This window comes from Monopterus albus, unplaced genomic scaffold (genome assembly GCF_001952655.1).
Source record: "Monopterus albus unplaced genomic scaffold, M_albus_1.0 scaffold26.1, whole genome shotgun sequence".
Lineage (NCBI taxonomy): Eukaryota > Metazoa > Chordata > Actinopteri > Synbranchiformes > Synbranchidae > Monopterus > Monopterus albus.
Genome location: NW_018127906.1, coordinates 4,066,691 through 4,086,566, shown reverse-complemented (window position 1 = coordinate 4,086,566; position 19,876 = coordinate 4,066,691). Strand labels below are relative to the sequence as shown.

At 41.6% G+C, this 19,876-nt stretch overlaps 1 protein-coding gene across 1 annotated transcript in view; it reads left to right on the top strand.

The window, feature by feature from the left end:
- unc13ba (unc-13 homolog Ba (C. elegans)) overlaps positions 1-19,876 on the top strand; it is a 142,582-nt gene that overhangs the window by 34,535 nt on the left and 88,171 nt on the right. Inside the window, exons 10-11 of the mRNA XM_020595042.1 lie at positions 11,209-11,505; positions 11,934-12,021. Coding sequence (XP_020450698.1) covers positions 11,209-11,505; positions 11,934-12,021 — 385 coding nt within the window. The remainder of the gene's footprint in view (positions 1-11,208; positions 11,506-11,933; positions 12,022-19,876) is intronic.

The window sequence follows — 19,876 nt, the reverse complement described above, 5'->3', positions numbered from 1 at the left end:
CAAAACCAGATACCTCCGCAACCTGCTGCCTCTGCACCAGAGCCACAGCAGGGTGGACTATGGTCAGGGCTTTTTAATAAATTAATATTTTCTGATAATGCACCACAACAGCCCAGCCCACAGAGTGATTCTCAACAGTACAATAAATCTAGCATTGTTGGACCTAGTCAGTCTCCAGGTCAACTGTCATCTCAACCCAGTGAGCAAAGTGGATTTTTGTCTGGTTTGTTTGGTCAGATGTCACCCCAACAACAACAACCTGGCAAGAAGGCAAGTTCTCATCATACAGCTACCCAACAGCCTAGTCAAAGTGGAGGCTTGCTTTCAGGTATTCTGAAGCTTGCAGCTGGCAAAAACATACCACAGGAACAACAGTCACCTCAGCCTGCTCGTCCAGGTCAACTATCTGTTAAGTCAGGGCAGAGTCCAAACCAATCTGGAACAGGGATGTCATTCTCTGGTCTGTTAACCAAAGTTTCAGGTACTGTGGAACAGTCATCGCCTGCTAATCACGAGAACCTTCAGACAATACAGCAACAACAGCAGCCATGTGCAGGACAGGGGCGACCACAGATTCAGAGAACCAAAGCAGTAGTAATGAATTCCTCTCAAGATGTGGCCACAGATAAGGATTCAAAAGGTCTAGCTCGAAAAGGATTCCCCTCAGGTCTTTTTAGTGTCACAGAGGATCCACCATCAAAGACGCAGCAGCCATCTATCTCTCAGCCTGGGAAGGAGGAGCCAAAAACCATTGTGAGTAGTACATCTTCTCACTTCTTATCCAGCATTTTCAAGACAGGCTCCAGTGACAGTAACACTTCTACTCCAGGAAAGGAATGCGAAAAAGGCCATTTTGACTATTTACTACCAAAAAGAAAGAAGGATATCCATTTAAAAGCAGCAACACCCATAACTACTGCTGTTGCAGCTAGTCCACTTGTTGATACCAGTAAAGAACCGCTGCAATCTCAGATTTGGCAAGAACCTACAGTTTCCCAAACTCAGCGTTATCTTGATGAAATTCATCGTCTCTTGTATGGGACAACAGATGAGTATGGTTACAAGGATCTTTTATACAACTTTACAGAGCACGGTGTTATTCCACCAGAGCTCTATGAGCATCAGTGTCTCATAGAAGCTCTTCTGTGGCAGCAACTGAATGATTATGCTCTTGCTGAAGCCCTTGCCACTCAGGGTCAGGAATGCTACCAAGCATGCCAAGTGAATATACCACCCACAGTTATTTCACCTCAACAGGAGAATCGCATATGTTTAAATCCTAAAGAAATGAACATCAGTGACTTCAATGTGCCCTCACATCCTTGGAGAGATGCTGCCATCCAGCTTTTTGAGAGCAGAAATCATTTTCTTCAGCCAGATGAAGATCTTGTTTTGTTTGACATGAGTTACAGAGAAAAGAAACCCTGGAGTAGCTGTGACCATTTGAATGATCTTGATAGGAACAGGAAACTATGGATTGATGGAGGTAGTGTTCTAAATCTGTCCATGGATAAAAGAAGTAGCCCAAGGTTAAGTAGATGTCAGTCACTTACTGAGTGCAGTGTACAGGAATTCAGGAAAGTAGTAGAAAAGAGTGGGGTTAGTTGGGGTGTGAAAGATGAAGACTTTGGTTTTAAAGCAGCAACTGAGTTTTTAAAACGACTTGCAAAGAAAAATGGTCCAATGGATTTAACATGTGGTGCTATGGATTTAAGCAGATATACAGGAACTACAGAGGATATGGATAATGAAATGCTCTTTGAGGATTCTGAGTGGTATCAACAATGGCTTTCACTATTGGAGCAAGGTCTGTGGTGGCCAGCTGAAGCTGGAGACTGTGGATATTATATTTATGGAGATGAGGATTACATTTATTCTCTTTTAACTGACAGAGCTGGTAGACACCTCTATGCCTGTGCCACACCAGAGGATATACAAGCTTTAGGAAATATCACTGAAAATATTGCCAACGTGCTCAAACAAAAAGAAAAGGACAAAGTTACGCTTTGTGGTTTTAAAATCCCCCTCTGTACTGAAGATAAAGACTTCTGGATTCCAGGCCAGCAACAGAATAAGTTAATGGTTTCAGATGCACCCATGGACCTAACTTCCACCCTGAGAAAAGGTGAAACAATAATGAACATGAATTTGGAGTGCTTTTCTCAAATGTTTCAGGAATCTCTATCTTCTCAAGTAGAACAGCCTGTAGACTTCAGTGTATACAGACTTAAAAAGATAAAGGTGGAATCAGTACAAAATAGTCATAGCTGTCAAGAAGAGCCAATGGAGGCAGCTGATCTTACTTTAAAGTCACTAAGAGGGGGGCATGGAGGGCCATACTGGAAGAATAAGGGCATACCAGATGTGTTTACACCCTCACCGACACCTTCTCCAAGAAGTTATTCAACACAAATTTCTCCAAGCAAATGTTACCCAATTCCTGAAATTAGGATTGTACATGCGGATGATGCACTTGCAGACCAACCAAGACAAAAGTCAAGCTCCATAATTTCAACTATCAGAGGACTTACTGGAACATCTTCTAATACCAATGCAAATAAAGCTGAGTCACTGCCTTCCTCCACACCTGCTACATTGCCATTAGTATCTAGAAAGGTGTCAGAAATATCAAAACCTTCCAGAAAACTTCCTGAGACCCCAACGGCATCAAAAATACCAGGACCTGTACAGGTGGGAAGAAAATTGCCTACACTACCATCTGTAAATAAAGCAGACAGTTCTTCAGCTCTTTCAGCACAGCCAACCTCTGTTAGGACTTTCCCCACTACATCTACCTCAAATGTGTTCCCTCCTTCCCCACAGAGATCCCGGCTTGTAAGGCAATCAACTCAGGGTGACAAAGGCAGATTAATATCTCAAACAAATACGACTACAGTCACCAGCGACATTAGCAAAGTCAGCAGCACTTCAGCAGTAGACCAAGCATCCTCTTTTTCTCAAAAGCAGCAAGATTCATTTCAGAAATTTACACCACAGTTACATATACTGAATGACAGTTCAGTTACATATAATGAAACCTACCTTTACAACCGAATGCACAACTTTGGAACTATAATTGGCACTCACACAGGCAATAAAGCCCTAGATTTTACAACCACAATTAATAAAAACAAAAATATCAAACAAAAAAATGCAACAGATACCAATGCAGAATCTACACAAAAATATGAGGTTGTTGACTTTACAAAGTACAAGTTGAAACGATTCAAAGAGAAAAAGCAAATGGATACTATGTCAAATATGGACTTGGATGACAAGACCACAGTTGCTGTAGATTTTACTAAACATACTGAAGAAGATGAAACTGAATGGCCTAAATCAGAATATTCCACTCTGGTAGCATTACAGGAAAGTCCAAGAGTTTTAGTTTTGAGAACATCTTCTCCAATCAGCTACACACCAGTTGATCAACACAGCACATCAGAGAGAAGATTGTCCAGTCTAAAGATCATAACAACTGAGACAAACCAAACTGATGCAAGAAACATTTCATCCAAAGCGTCTCTTACACTGTCTGATGTATTATCAAAGATTTCTGAGTCTACTGTAATTCTGTCAGCATCAGAAACTTTTACAGTTGCTCATCTTTCCAGTAAAGCAGATAGCCTCGATGGAGGTCACAAACAATCTGCAGCAAACATAGAGAAAATTAGATTGATAGAGTCTGTACATACCTCACCACTGGTAAGCCCTGTTATAAGAAAAGAAAGAAAGCCTCAGGGACAGCAACAGAATTCTCCATTCAGTGAGCATCTGCAGATGCAGCAAAACCCACCAACAGTTATAAGTGCTTTTAAAAAAGAAGTTCCTGTTGAGAGTAAGACAGTGGTTTTTCCACCTCCTTCCTATCAGTCTAGTGGAAAGGCTCAGCAGTTTCAAAAGACAACTGCACCAGCAAACTCAGTTAAAAGCACAATAGATATGTCCACAAAGCCATGTAAATCAGACACAGTGCCTGACTATTCAGATCCACTTTCACTGGTAAGGACAAGGCCATCACGTTTAGCATTTTCTAAAAGAGATTTTGGTGGTATTCCTTTAATTGTAGAAACACACCCTTCTCAGGAGCAACCTAAAAGGCAACAGGCACTGGTAGGATGGCAAGAATCGATTCAACAAGGATCGGCGCACAGTGAATCTCGACAAATAGTTCAAACAGCATCAGCACCTGCCAACTCTGTCAAAAGCATCCTAGACATGTCTCCAAAACCACAGCAGAAACCTGAAATAGCTCCTCCAAATATCTTGTCAAATGGAGCTCTTCCACTGGTCAGAAACAAGGCAGCTGTAACAAGGAATGGTTCTGCTGGTGTACCACTCAGAGTGGAGCAATCTTTACATCAACAAGGAAGACCAGTCTCGAGTGTAGTCAACACAACTGAGAGACTGCATAAGGAGATCTCAACCTACAATAGTAATGAGGTTTTCTCTGGTTCAGGCACAACCTACAAGGACACACACCAACAAAATAAGCCAGTGGACTTCTCTGCAAAAGACAACCTGAATACAACTACCATTTCAAGCAATCTCTCTGAGCCAGAAGATGGCCAGCCGATGAATTTCACTGATAACAATGCAAAGAAGAAACTATTTGAAAGAAGACAAACTGGAAGGAATTTAGAAAAGAAAACATTACTGAGTGTTGTTGACCTAACTGTGGATCCTCAAAACAAAATGACATTTATTGGTCATCAAGAGGTAAAGGATCTTTCCTCATCTTATGTGTATTGTCAGTCTCAATGTAGTCTTTCCTGTCAGCAACAATATCAACCTTCAACTGTTCTTAATGAGGTCAGAGAAGATGCAGCAATTTCTCAGTGTCAGATTCAGCATCCTCAAAATTTTGCTCCCCACTCTATGCAGGGCAGTCCATCTACATTTGCACTAAACAGTGCATATCAACAGGTCATTAATGTACATGTTGAATTCAAGAAGCCTGATCATTGGCCTCCAAACATACCTCAGCTGAAAATGCAACATTCAGTCGCACAACAGCAGTACCAGCAATCTGGAATGGAAATTGTCTGGAATTCATCCGTTGCTACATCTCAGCCAAATGCCCTAAAGCTGCAAAAACAAAATGTAGGTTTTCAGCATGAAAAGACCCCTAGACCCAAAACTCTTATCAAGCAGCCAACTGTGGACAGCTATGGGAACACTGAGGAAAGTTCATCAGAAAGTGGATCAGTAACACTTGTTCAACAGTCTTTGTCTAGTTTTTCTGCACATCAGCAACATTGTGCATTCCAGACTGTTCCTACCTCAGAGTCTTTGCCTCCTTCAGTTGTTCAGCTAAATCATGAAGGACACAGAACTGATCCTTCTCTACAGTTTTTGGTTGTAGAGCCCGTGCAAAGTAGTGTGCCTACTGATTATTATGCAAAAGAACCTCTTCAGCTCTCAAATCAACCTGATACATCACAACTCACCACAAAATATGACCCAATGTCTGTAAAACACACAAATAGTAGCTATCTGAACCAGGGCGTTGGAGCTGACATAAAAGGATCAAAGATTTCTTCAACACCAGCAGGATCCACCCCTGTCAAGGGTTTGATTTCCTTATTTAGTGGTGTGGGTTCACAACCCTCTCCCGGTACAAAGCCAGTTGCTGTTATGCCCCATCCCACTCAGATTATGTCTACCTCTGTGGACAACATGACGCAAATTACTCCAACACAAACTCCAGCTGTTAGTCATGTTGCAGTTGATGTTGAAAAGACTGTCCCAGCAACCCCTGTTGTTAAAATACCAGAGACAGTTGCTTTAAGATCTCAAATGCCTGTTGTATCTCTGCCTGGCACTTCAGCACTTAATACTGACCAAGATTCTGCTGCCTCTAAATTACACAGTAAAGATAATGATGTGTCAAACAGGAATAGCCTTCTTAAATCTCCATCTGCTCAAACAAAATCCTCCACCACATCTGTCCCAGTGACAACTGCAGGTGAACTAGCTGCTTCTTTACCACTTGAATTATCAAAAAATCAATCTGCAGACTGGCAGACAGATTTGGCTTCAGCACAATTATTGATTGCTGAATCACAATACAGAGGAAAAGGTTCTGATTTTAGTGGTGTTAGTCCTCAAACATCCCCAATGATATCTCATATGGTTTCTCCATCCTGTGAGTCAACAAAGTATGGTTTCAAGTCTATACTTTTTTCTCAAGACTATAAGCAGCCAAAGGCAACATTAGATTCAAGCCTAGCAAGAGAGACACCAGAGAAAGAATTATCCCCTCTCGAATCTTCACCAGCTAAACCACCAGATACCATGTCACTCAAAGGAATTCTAAGTCAAAGCAGTTTAGTAGAACTTGCAGAAACATCGTCTGAGGTCACATCTAAAGCAGTTATCGAGGAGGCCACCACAGATAACATGGCTGTGTCTGAATCAGATGTGTCACAGCAGCATAGTTCAGAGGTTATCAGACAAGCTCAATCCACAAAATCTCTCAAAGTCAACACTGGATTTAGTGAGGCCTCTTCTGTAGCTAACATATCACAGGAGAAAATCAAGTATCCAAGGTCAATCTACATTGACATTAACTGCTCAGATGTACCTCATGTTGATACGGAAATGGAACCACGTGAGCCAAAACCTTATGTAAGGCTGCCCTACATTTTTGTTTCAACAGCAAGTTCACCAGAAGAAGAGACAAATGAACATGAGCTCAAACAGTGGAGCAAGTCGGAACTGCCAGAAGTCAGTGCTTCTGAAGATACCACTCCCACTGCAGTAAAACCACCAGAATGTAAGGAACCTTTACCTGCAGACATTATTGCACTGTCTGATATACTGGAAGACGCTAGGACTACAGAAATAAGTAGCTCAGAGGCATTTATTGAATCAGAGCAAGCCAAGACCTTGTTGCTTACATTGAATACAGTTGATTGTACACATGTTGATCTACATGACTCACCTATAGTGCTAGAACTATCAGAAGGTGCTGAAACTCTTGAAGCCCAAAAGGATCAAAGCACATCTTCAGATGCTGTATTGACTGAAGGTATTCACTCTCTTGAGAAGTTTTCATTAAAGGCCTCAGATGTATATTCACTTGAAGGTGTCCAACATTTTCAGGAGAAAACTGAAAGGGACATCACCATATCTGCCCCTGAGCCTAGTTCTCTCAAACCTCAGTCTGAGGCTGAACAGACTAATGAGCAAAGAGGAAAAGACTTATTTTCTATGTTTAGTGGCTCCACTGCAACCCCACAGCAGACATCCTCCCAAACTGAATTATCAATACTTGGTGGTATTCTTCCTGGCTCATCTACCAAAGAAACCCCTGGCACAGGGTTACTTTCAATGTTTGGTGGGTCAAATTCCCAATCTTCACTTGGATCCAAAGACCCACCACTGTCAACCCCACAGGAGCCCCATGGAAAAGGCTTATTCTCTATGTTTAGTGGAAGCAGTAGTAAGCCAAGATCTGGCCCAAGAGGTGCCGTTGTTGGAAGTGTGCAAACAAGAGGTCTTTCACTTTCAGAACCAATGGGTGAAGGCCTTTTTTCCATGTTTGGTGCATCTGCACCTCAGCAACTACCCAGCCCCCGAGGTCATCCTGGGGGAAGCGACACATTAAGTGGATCACCCACTGGATCTTCTTTATTTGGTGGCATCCTCCCACTTTCCACTGCACACAAAGAAAACTCTGGTACAGGTTTGTTTTCCAGGTTTGGAGGTCTTAGTGTCCAGTTTCAAACTGAACCTAGATTACCCACACCAGAACCTACAGTTACACCATCAGGACCCCGAGGTTCAGATTCCTTAGGTAAAGGGCTGTTCTCTATGTTTGGTGGACAGAACCAGCAAGCATCAGAAGCGTATTCTGTGGTTTCTAAACCACCTGTAGCAGAGGATGTTTCTAAAGTTTCTTCTGTGTTTCCACTTGGTAGGTACTCTAGTGGTAACAAATCCAAAACAGGGTTTGGCCTATTTGGAATGTCTTTCTTGGAGGAAACCAAAAAAGAGCCACAAATAATTGTTCCTGTGATGGAGGAGATTGCCTTGGAACAAGTGAAATCTTCACACACAAATGATTTTTCAGAACAAGCAACAGGTCTTGTTGAGGTTATGGAAAATATACCCCCAGAGCCTCTTTCTGCATCACCAGTTAATGCAGAACTCCAAGTAGAGCAGGTATGCCAGGATGTTCAGGATTCAACCTGTGACATCATAAAACATACCACTGAAAATTCTGTTCCCCTAACATATCCACATCTGGTAGATGCGGTTTCAGGATCAGAAAAATCTATTGAAGGCAACTTGAGAACCACATCTGATGTCACTGTAAATGAACCAGCTGAAGCAAATATAGAATTTGGAGAAGCTTGTATAGAACCTTCATCTGGATTAGAGAAACCATTTGGAAGTACTTATTCCTTTGTAGTGGTTTCATCAAATGATGAGGAAAAAACCTTTGGTACAAACTCTCGAGAAATGATGACCTCTCAAGCTGTGGGGCCTCTGAAAGGTCCATCATTGGGACTTGTGAGTCCTGCACCACAGCAACAGTCCAGGCCAAACATAGCCAGACCACCTGTCCCTCCAGGACACAGAATGGGAGCACCAGGGATGGGGTGCCCAGGAATGGCAGGACTAAGAATGGCTGGACCAAAACAGCCAAGACCACAGAAGCCCCCTGAACAAACTTCATTTTCTGGATTTATGTCTATGTTTTCTACCCCAAATGCCAAAAGCAAATCACCAACCATTGCTGGATTTTTTTCAGGTTCACCTGGTTCACTTTTTGGATCACCACTTGCTCCTTGTCGTTCACAAAAACAACAACATAAAAGCTCATTTTCTGGCTTTTCAAGTAGCATTGCTACAGAGTCCGTTACCAATGACCTCTTTGATATTTTCAAAGGTCCTGAAACAAAAAAATCTGAGGAACCTGAACAGTCTGGCACAGAATTTGGACAAGGGGATCCTTCTACAAAAATAGAGGTTTTTGAGAGTACTGTAATGATGGATACGGAGAGGACGCCTTTATCTAGAGATGAACATGTAAAAAGCACTGAGCACTTTGGGGTCCCAGATAAGGACTTAGTGGAGGAGGCAGAACAAACAGACAAAAGAGAGACAGATAAAAGATCTCTGACCAAATCCCCCATTAAAACTACTTCCCCCAATAAAGAAGCAGGAGACAATGATCATGCTGAGCATTTAGAGGGTTTTGCAGTATCTGAAAAAGCTGTACCACCCTCAGGTCATGAAGCCAAAGGCATGTTTGAAATACCTGGTCTGACTGCTGCAAAATTTGGCTTTATGTCTGTAGCTGCTAAAGGCACATCATCTATTGGATCACTTTTCTCCAGCACTCCATCTCCAGCCACTGGGGTGAAAACACCACAGTCACAACAGAAAGATGATAGTCTCTTATCTGGTTTTAAAAGCCTTTCAGCTGGTATTTTCCAGGATAAAAAGCCAGCTGGCACAGAAGAACCATCGTCTGCATCATCTGTGTTTGGCTTGAAACTTGGCTCAATGCTTGGGAACTGTGACCCCCTGAAGCCTGAGCACACCCCACCAGTGGTCACAGCCCAGTCTCACTCTCAGTGTCCTACAGATGAATCTGGTGAGCCAGAGTCTCAGAAACTTTCCTCAAGTTCTGGAGAAACTGAAAGTCCAGATGCCAGTGACACAGAAGAATCAATAGAAACTTCAGAAACAGGAAGCTGTGACACTTTAGCACAGTCACTGCACTCTGGCCTCCCCTCTAACTCAGTCTCCCTAGCAGACGATTTGGATAAACCCCAGTTAACGTTTTTCCCGTACGAGGCAGATGAGAGAGATGTTGACACACCTGACACAGTGCATGCAGATTTGGGCACAAAGCAACTACAAGACCTGTTGACAAAGGAAGCAGCAAAAAGGCTAGTGCATTTTTATGATACATGGAAGTGTTCGTTTATCATGTTGATGTTGTTTTGGCCCTTTCCTGCTCTTCTTTTCCCAGTTAGTATCTTTCTGTTAGAACACCTGATGTCAGTAACCCTGTCTTTTCCTTTTCTCATCTCTCTACTTAATGCTTCTAAAATATATTTAGATAAAGACATTTTTTGATTTAAATCAATGAAGTGATGTTTAAAATATACTACATACCCACATACTGTATAAATCACTTTAGTGAAAATCTGACAGTTTAAGAATTAAAAAGTCTAAGGAGCTTGGGAGACGCTCATGTGTAACTACACCGGCGCTACTTAGTACTGACGGCATCTCAGGAATAGCTTTCCTGACAGTGATGGAAGTGCATGAAGTGGATGAAGAAGCAAGCGGTCTTTATTTATTGGCTTTTCACTTGTAGAGCATGTATAAAGCCCCCCCATTGTCTCCTGCAGCTCTCTGAATTATACTCCAAGTCTCACCCAATTTGTTTATATGAATCAAACTGACAAATTTATGATGGTGTGGCAGCGCGCACCATAGAAGCAGGCTGGACCCTGGAATAAAAGGAACAGTGAGAACTAATTTGGCCTACACCCAAGACCGTGTAAATCATGTCAGCACAGAGCCACTTTCCTTGTTAGCAGTCTCAAGGCATCCATCACCCGCAAGGTGCTTCCCTGCAGCCACTTAGGATTTTTGTCAGCCAGGTTAAGTGTATACCCATAGCTCGACTAGAGTTTTTAATCTTGTTAAATGGTTGAAGAATTATAAATAATGTGAATTTATTATTGTACGGTACCTACATTAATAGATTTTGTAAATGTACTGGAGGCGAAATTGACAAATTTAAAAAGTTATGTCTTTAAATTGCATTTAGTCTCAGGCTTTTTGACAGAACTTTCAAAGCTATGAAAAATTACAAAGGTGGTGTCATTACCAACATGCCGACTTTGCCTTGATGCTGCAGGTCTCCGAGTACATTTAGCTTCATTTATTCAGTTTCCAACCCTGAATCCTCTTTTTCTTTTTTTCTTTGGATCTGATAATGATTAGTTTCCTTTCCCCTTAGTTTTACCCTTATTTTAATAATGGAATTGTGTTGGTTTTATTGTTGAATTGGATTTCCGCCATTCAAAGATGAATAGCACAAAATGCATGAATTTCAAATGGATATTTCCTAAATATTGAATTTTGGAACAAAACCTTTGATTCTATAGGAGTTTTTTTATTGCATGTGTTTTTCTCAAATCACCACTTCTAAATAACAGTCTCATTCTCCTGCAGTCCACCAGACAGTAGTCGGTTTGATTCATCAGGCAACCTCAGTCCCTCCAGCTCCCAGCTTAGTTTCGAGCCAGAGGAACGCCATGATCCAGAGTCGTGCCTCCCCAGTGGCCCTCATCCCCCTCTCCATAGCCAGGTATCTACATGGGACGAGGAGGAAGAAGAGGAGGAAGAGGTAGAGAAAAAGCTGCATCCACTACCAGAGCCTGGCTGCAACAAAGATTTGAAGGACTCTTTGGTCATCCGGCCCAAACTAGTTTTTGGCAACCATGATAACAAGACTCAGACTAAAATATGGTATGTATAAATGTAGATATGTTTAAGTCAAAAATGTAATTTTATCAATGGAGCTCTGTCAGGGTGCTTTTGCACTCCAGTTAACAGAATCTTAAGTGTGAGGTGGTGTGAAGACAGTGAGATTGTTGGTGTACTAGACATAAGGGCACCTTACAGCGATGCTCTGTGGTGTTGGGTAAAAAGAGGCGACTGGGGGACTCTGATGTGATTAACTCAGACAGCTGAAGCCTCATATCAGAAAAGCACTGGAATACATTATTGCACAGAATGAGAGCATGTTCTGAAGGGATTGTGTTGTTTTAAGATGCACTTGAAAAAATGTGACTGCAAGATGCATGGGACTGATTTAATTTCAGTATTGATTTCTGTCGGCCATCTTTATGAAAGGTTTCCCTTTGAACGTATTGATCTCTACTTTATGTTTTCAGTTTCTTTGAAGATGGCCCTCCACCCTGCTCTCCGTCTAGAGTTCGCTGGTTGAAAGCATACAACAAAGTGAGAGTACAGCTCCTCGAGGTAGGACGTCTCACTCTGTCCGCCCACCACTACTACTCTGTTTCTGTCTTACACAGCTTCACTCACATATAAACCTGATGTTTACCTATATAGTCTATAATGATTACCACACGTGGAGGTCCAGTCTGTAAGTGTGCAAGGAAATCTATTAAATATATCAGTAAAGTCCCATACATGAAGCACATAGATATATGCAAGCACACAAACACTGCTGTTCTCCCTCACACCTCTTATGCAGTGATACTTTCTCTACCTCTTGTACCCTGTGGGTTGGTTGAGTTTCATGCCACAGCAATTTTCACCAATTTTGTGCTTCTTAAGGATTTCTGCTTTGATCTGGAAAACCCCTTTTCACCGTTGGGGTTCTTCAGAAGGTTTTTAGTTCCAAGATATGGCACAGTGAGTTAAAGTGGCTCCTCAGATTATGGTATCAGCCACCTTGGGGTGTTTTACAGTTGACTGTTGGTGGGTGTAAGTACGGCAAAAGTTACTGTTACATGTGACCTATCTGTTGGTTTTTCTTTTGTCTCTCTCTCTTTTGTTTTTTTTTAACCCCAGTCTCATTTTGAATAACCACTCTGTGAATTAATTGTCTAAACCTTTAGTGCATGTCTTCATAAAACAATTTTAGATGCCAAAAAGTTTCTTGAAGTAAACAAAGGAAACTGTATAGATGAAAATATAAAATTATCCACCAAGATAACAACAAAAGCATGTTGAAAGAAGTGCAGTGAAAAAAGTGGCCAGGTAGTAAACAAGGGAAATAATCTGATGTGTCTGTGTTTGTGTGTCAAGTCTTTGAATGTAATGCATGTACTCTTGACATCTGACAAAATGGAGGATTAATAAGTGTGATGTGTCTGTGGGGAGAATCAGAGAGGGTGCATGATTCTGAAGTGCTTTGCTCTGTAGGGTAGTAGGATTAAACTGAGATTTGTAACACTGGCCTGTAACTGTAATGTCACAAGTCTGATCCTTGTTATAGTCCCCGAACTACACACTGATCCATAACCTGCTCATTTATCATATCTTGCATTGAATAAGCTGAGCATTTGGCTGTGACCAAGGACATAACCAGGAGATAAACCTTGTTTTTCATCACTTGTGAGGAGACTAAATTGAATTACTCTCAGTGGCAACCTAACTTTGAACCTAAAATCAAGACGTATTTGTAAAATAAATGGTTTGTGGTGACCAGATGTGAAATAAATCCCTGCACTGTGATTACTACAAGCTTGTATGTGGTCGCACATGTCACAATCAGCCAGGTGTGGATTGCATCCCTTTTTCCAACACAGAGTTATCCCTGCTGTCCCTTCTGTTGGCTTCTCATGGATGCAGCTGATCCTATCTATTCATCTCTAATTACTGTGAGTACAAACCTGTTTCTCCTTGTTTTCCATGGACTCCCAGAGCATGTTTTTCACACTTAAAAATCCAATCTCATGTCCATTTCTATTTAAAATTTGACTTTGTTGAGATGGGCTTTTAAACATCTCATTAGTTTTTCAGAGAGTAGAGAGAAATAAAAGAAGCACCTAGGAATTAAATCTCAGGAGTGGCTGGCAGTAGTGAGATTGCTGATGTGGAAGCATGGATGACAAATGCCACAAGTTAAATTCAGCTGTGCCACCACTGAATAGGAACAAGAGGATTCAAGGCCCCATGTTGACAAGCCTTCTCCTGAAGTAGCTCAGAGCAAGACACTGATTCCCTGTTGTTCAGTAGCTGACCCTATAATCTGCCCTACAGTACCTGGCAGGGTGCTGAGAGAAAAGAGAATTTCCCTTCAGGGACCAACAAAGTGTTAAATTATTTATGACTCAGCTCTCAAGCAATACTGCTTGCTTAAACAATAAACCTGATGGGCTGTCTGCTATGAATCCCATCCCTCTCTCTAAACAATCCTTCACAAGAGGCAGATTTCTGGGCACCTGAGACAAGGCTTCTCTGTTCTGAGACAGAGTTGGATGTTTTCAAGGTAATGAGTCAGAAACAGAGAAATGACAGTGTGAAGAATAATGAAGGAGCTTCGTAAGGTACCTGTATGAGTTAGAAGTAACACTAGCCAAATTATTGTAGTACCAGTAGGAACACAAAAGGGTTCAAATTTAACTACTGTGTCATACCTACAGGGAGCTATTTAGTAATAATAGGCTCTAATAAGTCAAACAGCCCTGGCACATGGCAGAAAAGCAGCACAGCAAAGCAGTGTGTTTGGTTTGGGGCTTTAAAGCATTCTCACATAGGACTGTAAACAATTGGAGAAGGAAATGTAAAGTAATATACTGTATATATAGCATCTAAAATGGATTTATTATTGCTGACTGGCCACAGTGACTGTGAAATAATATCTAGGAGAAACAGAAACACACTGACTAGCCAGAGAGAAAGAGAGCAGTGGCATTCCTCAATACAAAATATGGCAAGTTTGGACTCAAATACTTGGGAGTTTAGACTTGGTAAGTTTGAACTTTGAGTGCAAAACTCCTGAGGATGGGAAGGTGCAATTGGAACACCAGTGTCCTTGCTGACAGACTACTCTCAATGAGATGATGATCAACGCTGATCGTCTGGTCTCAGCGGTAGCTGCCTACTTAGAGTGAAGTTGATGTGCTAGTGGGAACTCACATCTCTGAAAATGTTGGAGCAAATTGTCATAACTTGGATAGACTAACCACATATTCTTTAATGGCTACTTTCTCACCTGAAAACATAAAGTGTCATAAAACATAACACCAATCCTAGAATGAAAATGATAACAACTATGAGCCTGGCTCAAAATATCTGCTATCACTGCTAGTTGGCACGCAGTGCATTCTGGGATACCTGACTGCCCTAAGTCCACACAGATCAGCCCCCTAACCAGCCCTGATAAAGTGAGTGGTGCAAGAACATGAGCTGCGCTTAGCTGGATGCAGACTTTGGCTGTGACTGATGACATTTCACAACCCTGCTAGAACAGAAGTGCAGAGAAGAACCTAGACTGAGAAAGGCCCCGGACCAGCAGAAGAAATCGGCACCTGGTTCTCCAAGAGCACATGTGCTGTGTACACGCGTTTACTGCAGCAGGTTTGAAGTACCAACAGAGTTAACAGCAAGACATCGCTTTATCTTTATACCAGCAGTCAGTGAGGATTATTTAGGGCATAAAGTAGTAACAGTATGTGGTGTGTCAGAGTAAAAACAGTTAACTGGCTAAAAGCATCTTAAGGCCAAGATGATCTTAGGTCATATAAATCATCTTAGCCTTAAAATGCTTTAGAGTAGCCAGGCCCATGTTATGATTGAAGCAGCCAACTATTTATTCACCAAGTAGGTCTAATAAATTACTTTTTATGGAAAAAGCAAAGCTGTTTTACTGCTAGCAGTGTCCTACACCGATTATTCTGAATTTTAGGAAAGATTTTAGAGGGGCAATCCACCAAGTTTAGATAAAAAAGCTGATGAATGATCATGAAGAGTACATTGCTATTCAGCCTGTGAGAGCAGTTGGATATTGTCGTGTGAAAAGTTTTTTAAGGATAACAATCCTGGCTATATCTTCAAAGTTATCTGGGCTTGGACTTGAGGATTGAGATTCTTAACAGTGAGCCTGTGTTACAAATTGGGTATATGTAGTTTGCAAGAGACAAGCAGGCTGTCTTCGTTGCATCAGTTTTGATTTCTTTTTCAAATCTATGTCTAAGGTAGAGTCCTCACTTGCTGTTCCAAGTTCAGCAGCAGACAGAAATCTGTTACACTCCCCCACCTTTTACACATACCCACAACAAACAACAACAAATCTCAGAGAATAATTAGTTCATCCAGTCCTGAGCTTCTTACCAGCAATAGATCATTTTTTACACGCTACCTTTGATTTTGCCCAAGAGTCAGAGAGGCAGGCACAGCATGACCAATTACACGAGCGCTCTGCTGTTTGATGCTCATTAGGTTGTGCGTGCAGCTTGAAGGTTCTCTCTGTGTGTGTCGGCACCTGTTGTCAATACAGTACTAGCTTTTTCAGTTTGGTGATCAGGTGTAACTTTATGTGAGCAAGAGGTGGAGGGAGGTTGGCGGCTAACTACAGCTTGAATCAAGGATTGACTTTGAGTAAATCACAGCGAGGGAGCTGTGATCTGTGTTTTAGGTCAAGTCCTAGGTCAGTTTGATGTGGGAGCGCAGCAAGGATCAGTCAGAGAAGATGTGACTGTAACAACTATTGCCTCAACATTCAAATTGAAACATGCTCATTGAAATGAAACATTGCAAACTTTTCAGCCTAATATAATCAAGTTTCACAAGGATGTCAGTGCTTAATTATAAAAGACGATATACATTTCTTTCCAGTGGATTGTTTAATGTCACCTGTCAGTAAAATGTGTCACTTATTATTAGTATCACTGTGGCACAGAAGTCACAGCGCCTATAGCCTCTTTCTTCCAACCAGAAAACAATTTCTACGGAGATAATTATTTTTACTTCCTTTTCCACAAATGTGTAAAAATATGACAGATTTAGTTTGAGACATACATCAGCTTGTTATAAGATTAATCAATTCAGGTCTCTTTTGGGATGCAAACTGCAAAACAACCAGAGCATCAAAACCAACTTTATATGTAGCAATTGTTACAAGGCCATCATGTAAAAATAAAGATAACTACGAATGTTATTGATGTTTGGCAGGAGGAGGATCGATCCAGGTTTGCTACTGGTCAGCTGCTTATCCCCATAAAGATGAAAATAGGCTTTTTGTCTCTGTAGAAAATTTGCACCATGGCAACAATGTTACATTTCTATGGAAACAGATTGAATTTGTTTATGTTTTGGGTGCCATTACTGTAGCTGGCGCGCATGTGTGTGTGTGTGTGTGTCTGTGTGTGTGCTTGCACAATGAACAACATGTACTGCAGTTCCTGTCATATAATATGCTCAAAGTTACACTTTTTGTCAGCTGCACACACTTATCATGCTGCAAGAAAGGTACAAATTGCAGGATTCACTTGCTATGTTGTCAAAAAAACCTCTTGACAGACAGATGGATGCAGCTGTGCTTGTCAGAAAATCTTTGTGTTGTCAAACATTTGGCCAGTAAACACTTTTAATTTAAGTTGAATTTAATGAGGTTGTAATGTAATTATAGTATTATGTAAGAGATTAACACATTAAAAACATGTCTACCCACATCCTGGCAAACAGTCATCAGCCCTTACAGTCCAACTACATAATACAGTATAGTGAATGGGTTGGGCCCATAAAGGACTCACTACTTTCCACTGAACGTTGGCACTGGACCTAAACCATGTTCTGCAGCATCTACTGTGGATGTACAGTGCTTCCTACAGAGACTGGCCCCTTTTATTTGATATGTTGATCTGTATTTCCCAGATAATATCCTATTTAATCATTTCCTGTCATCTTTTTGATACTTGCATGATGAAGGGACCACTAGGCAGCCGAATTCTCACAGCCAGTTCTCATTAAAGAAACAGTCAGGCCACCGTGCAGAGCAATGCCTGGTGCTTGTATATTTGTTTTTACCACTAGTGTTGTGCAAGTTCACACTTGACAAGCACAAGCTCAGAGTTCAATTCAGGCAGAAAAGAATTGTTCACATTCATGGTTCACGGTTTTAAATTTTGAAATAGGTTCACAGCCCCCTGACATGAACTATGTTCATTTCTTCCATTTTAATATTTTAACGAACCCCCCCTACACATCCATCCCCAGCCCCTAGTAGGTCAAAGTCAAGGTCAAAGTGTTTATTTGTCATATGCACAGTTAGGAAATGTGTTTCTCTGTACAATGAAATTCTTACTTTGCCGTCCACATGAATGCCACAAAATACAAATGAAATATAAAGTAGATAAATAAGCAACACAAAATTTAAGGCACTTTAAAACAGTAAGTGAACCGATAAATAAAAATATATAAGAATATAACAGAGAATGTATGCTCCATGGGAGCAGTATGTGCAGCAGTCAACAGTCAATGTGCAATTATGCATGTGGAAACTGAGAATGTAAACAGTACAGGTTGACAGTACATGACGTATTCCTCGTAGTAAACTCCTGTCAGCTATTTAGGAGTCTGATGGCAGAGGGAAAGAAAGAGTTTTTCAGTCTAGAGGTTCTGCATTTCACACTTCTGTACCTCCGGCCAGAGGGTAGGGGGGCAAACAGTCCATGCTGGGGCTGGGTGGGGTTTTTGAGGATGGAGGCAGCTTTCCTACGCACCCTGCATTGGTAAATGCTCTGCAGACATGCCAAGCCTCCTCAGCCTCCTCAAGAAGTACAGCTGCCGTTAGGCCTTCTTGACCAGCTGTGTGGTGTTATGTGTCCAGGTGAGGTCCTCACTGATGTGGACGCCCAGGTATTTAAAGCTGCTCACCCTCTCCACTTCGAGCCCCCGGATGAACAGTGATGAGTTCTCCTCTCCTTCCTCATGGGGAGGCGACAGTGGTGCGGTGGGTAGAGCAGCCATCTCCCAACTTGAAGGTTCGAATCTCAGTGCCGGCAGTCCACATGTCAAAGTGTCCTTGGGCAAGACACTGAACCACTGAAAATAAGCAGTGGACATTCTGTTATTTTTGGCTATTAACAGCTTTTGTTCCTCAAAGACTAAAGAACAATAATTAAAATGCACATTTTACATAAAACCACAAAAGTATCATCAAAAAAGGAAGGGGAAAATTGTGGTCAAAACTAATTTACTCTTAGCTCTTTTTTAGTAAAGCATCATGTTACTTACTCATGTTTCAGGTTCCCTGCTGTAGTCATTTGTTTCAGCTGCGAGAGCTTAAGTGAAGAAATCAGATCAGAATGAGAGAGAGAGGAAACAAGAATAACAGAAATAGAATTAAGAGGACAAGACAAGATAACTGAACAGAGAGATGGACGAAGAGAGGGACTGGTTTGTGCCTTTTAGTGATGATGGCTGTGTTCAGCATACTAATGCCACTGCCCCTCTGAGGGATCCGAGCCCTGACACTGCTGCATGACATTGGCTGAAAGTCACCATGGAAATCAGGCATGTGGGCGCCGTGTGTGTGCGTGTGCAAGTGTGTCTTGGATTGCAGGGATCTTCATTTATGTCCTTCCCGATGGTGGTGTTAAATGAGAAATGCCTGTCCGCTTCCTCCTCCTGAGCCGACTGTCAGCCCCGTGTTTACCACAGCGGCAGAACCTGGCTTTAAAAACGATGTGAACAAAACCTACACACATCCTCACACACACATGCTGGTGGTATACTTTGGGCCCTACTTTCTTGCCAGTGCAAAGCTGCCAATTTTCCCTGGGTGCAAGTGTGTAGGTGGGAGGAGAGGCACAGCTGAAGTATGTTTATGCTGATTAGACAGTGCAATGCAATTTTGGTGCCCATTTTGATTCGTTGTTGCGTTTGTGTTAAAACCTGCTCAGACCACCCTTTAATGCAAACACACGTGCATTCCAGTTTTCCTGACAAGAGTCTAGACTGGGCAGCACGACAATAGGAAGCCAAATGTATTTTACAACTTAAAATAAACCCTTAAATAGAATCCTAAAACCTGGGTTAGCAATTCAGCCCTGAAGTCAATGGGTTTACTGAATGGGTTTTTGGATAGGCGTCTGAAATAAGACCAGTGGTTAACACAAGGCGAATACATTCTCACGTCTTGTTTTATTACATAAAATACATCAGTAAACACCCACCTCATGATTTTTAATGCTTTTATGTGTCATAAAAAAAGTTGGATGCTAACAAGTGGCTAAATGAGATGACAGAGACTGTCTGGGATTTTGCACATCATCCTGGAGAAGCATCTACTCATTAGTCCATCTTTACAGCCTTGTTATGTTTAAACTTGTGTACTTACAAACTATTCTAACTAACTGGC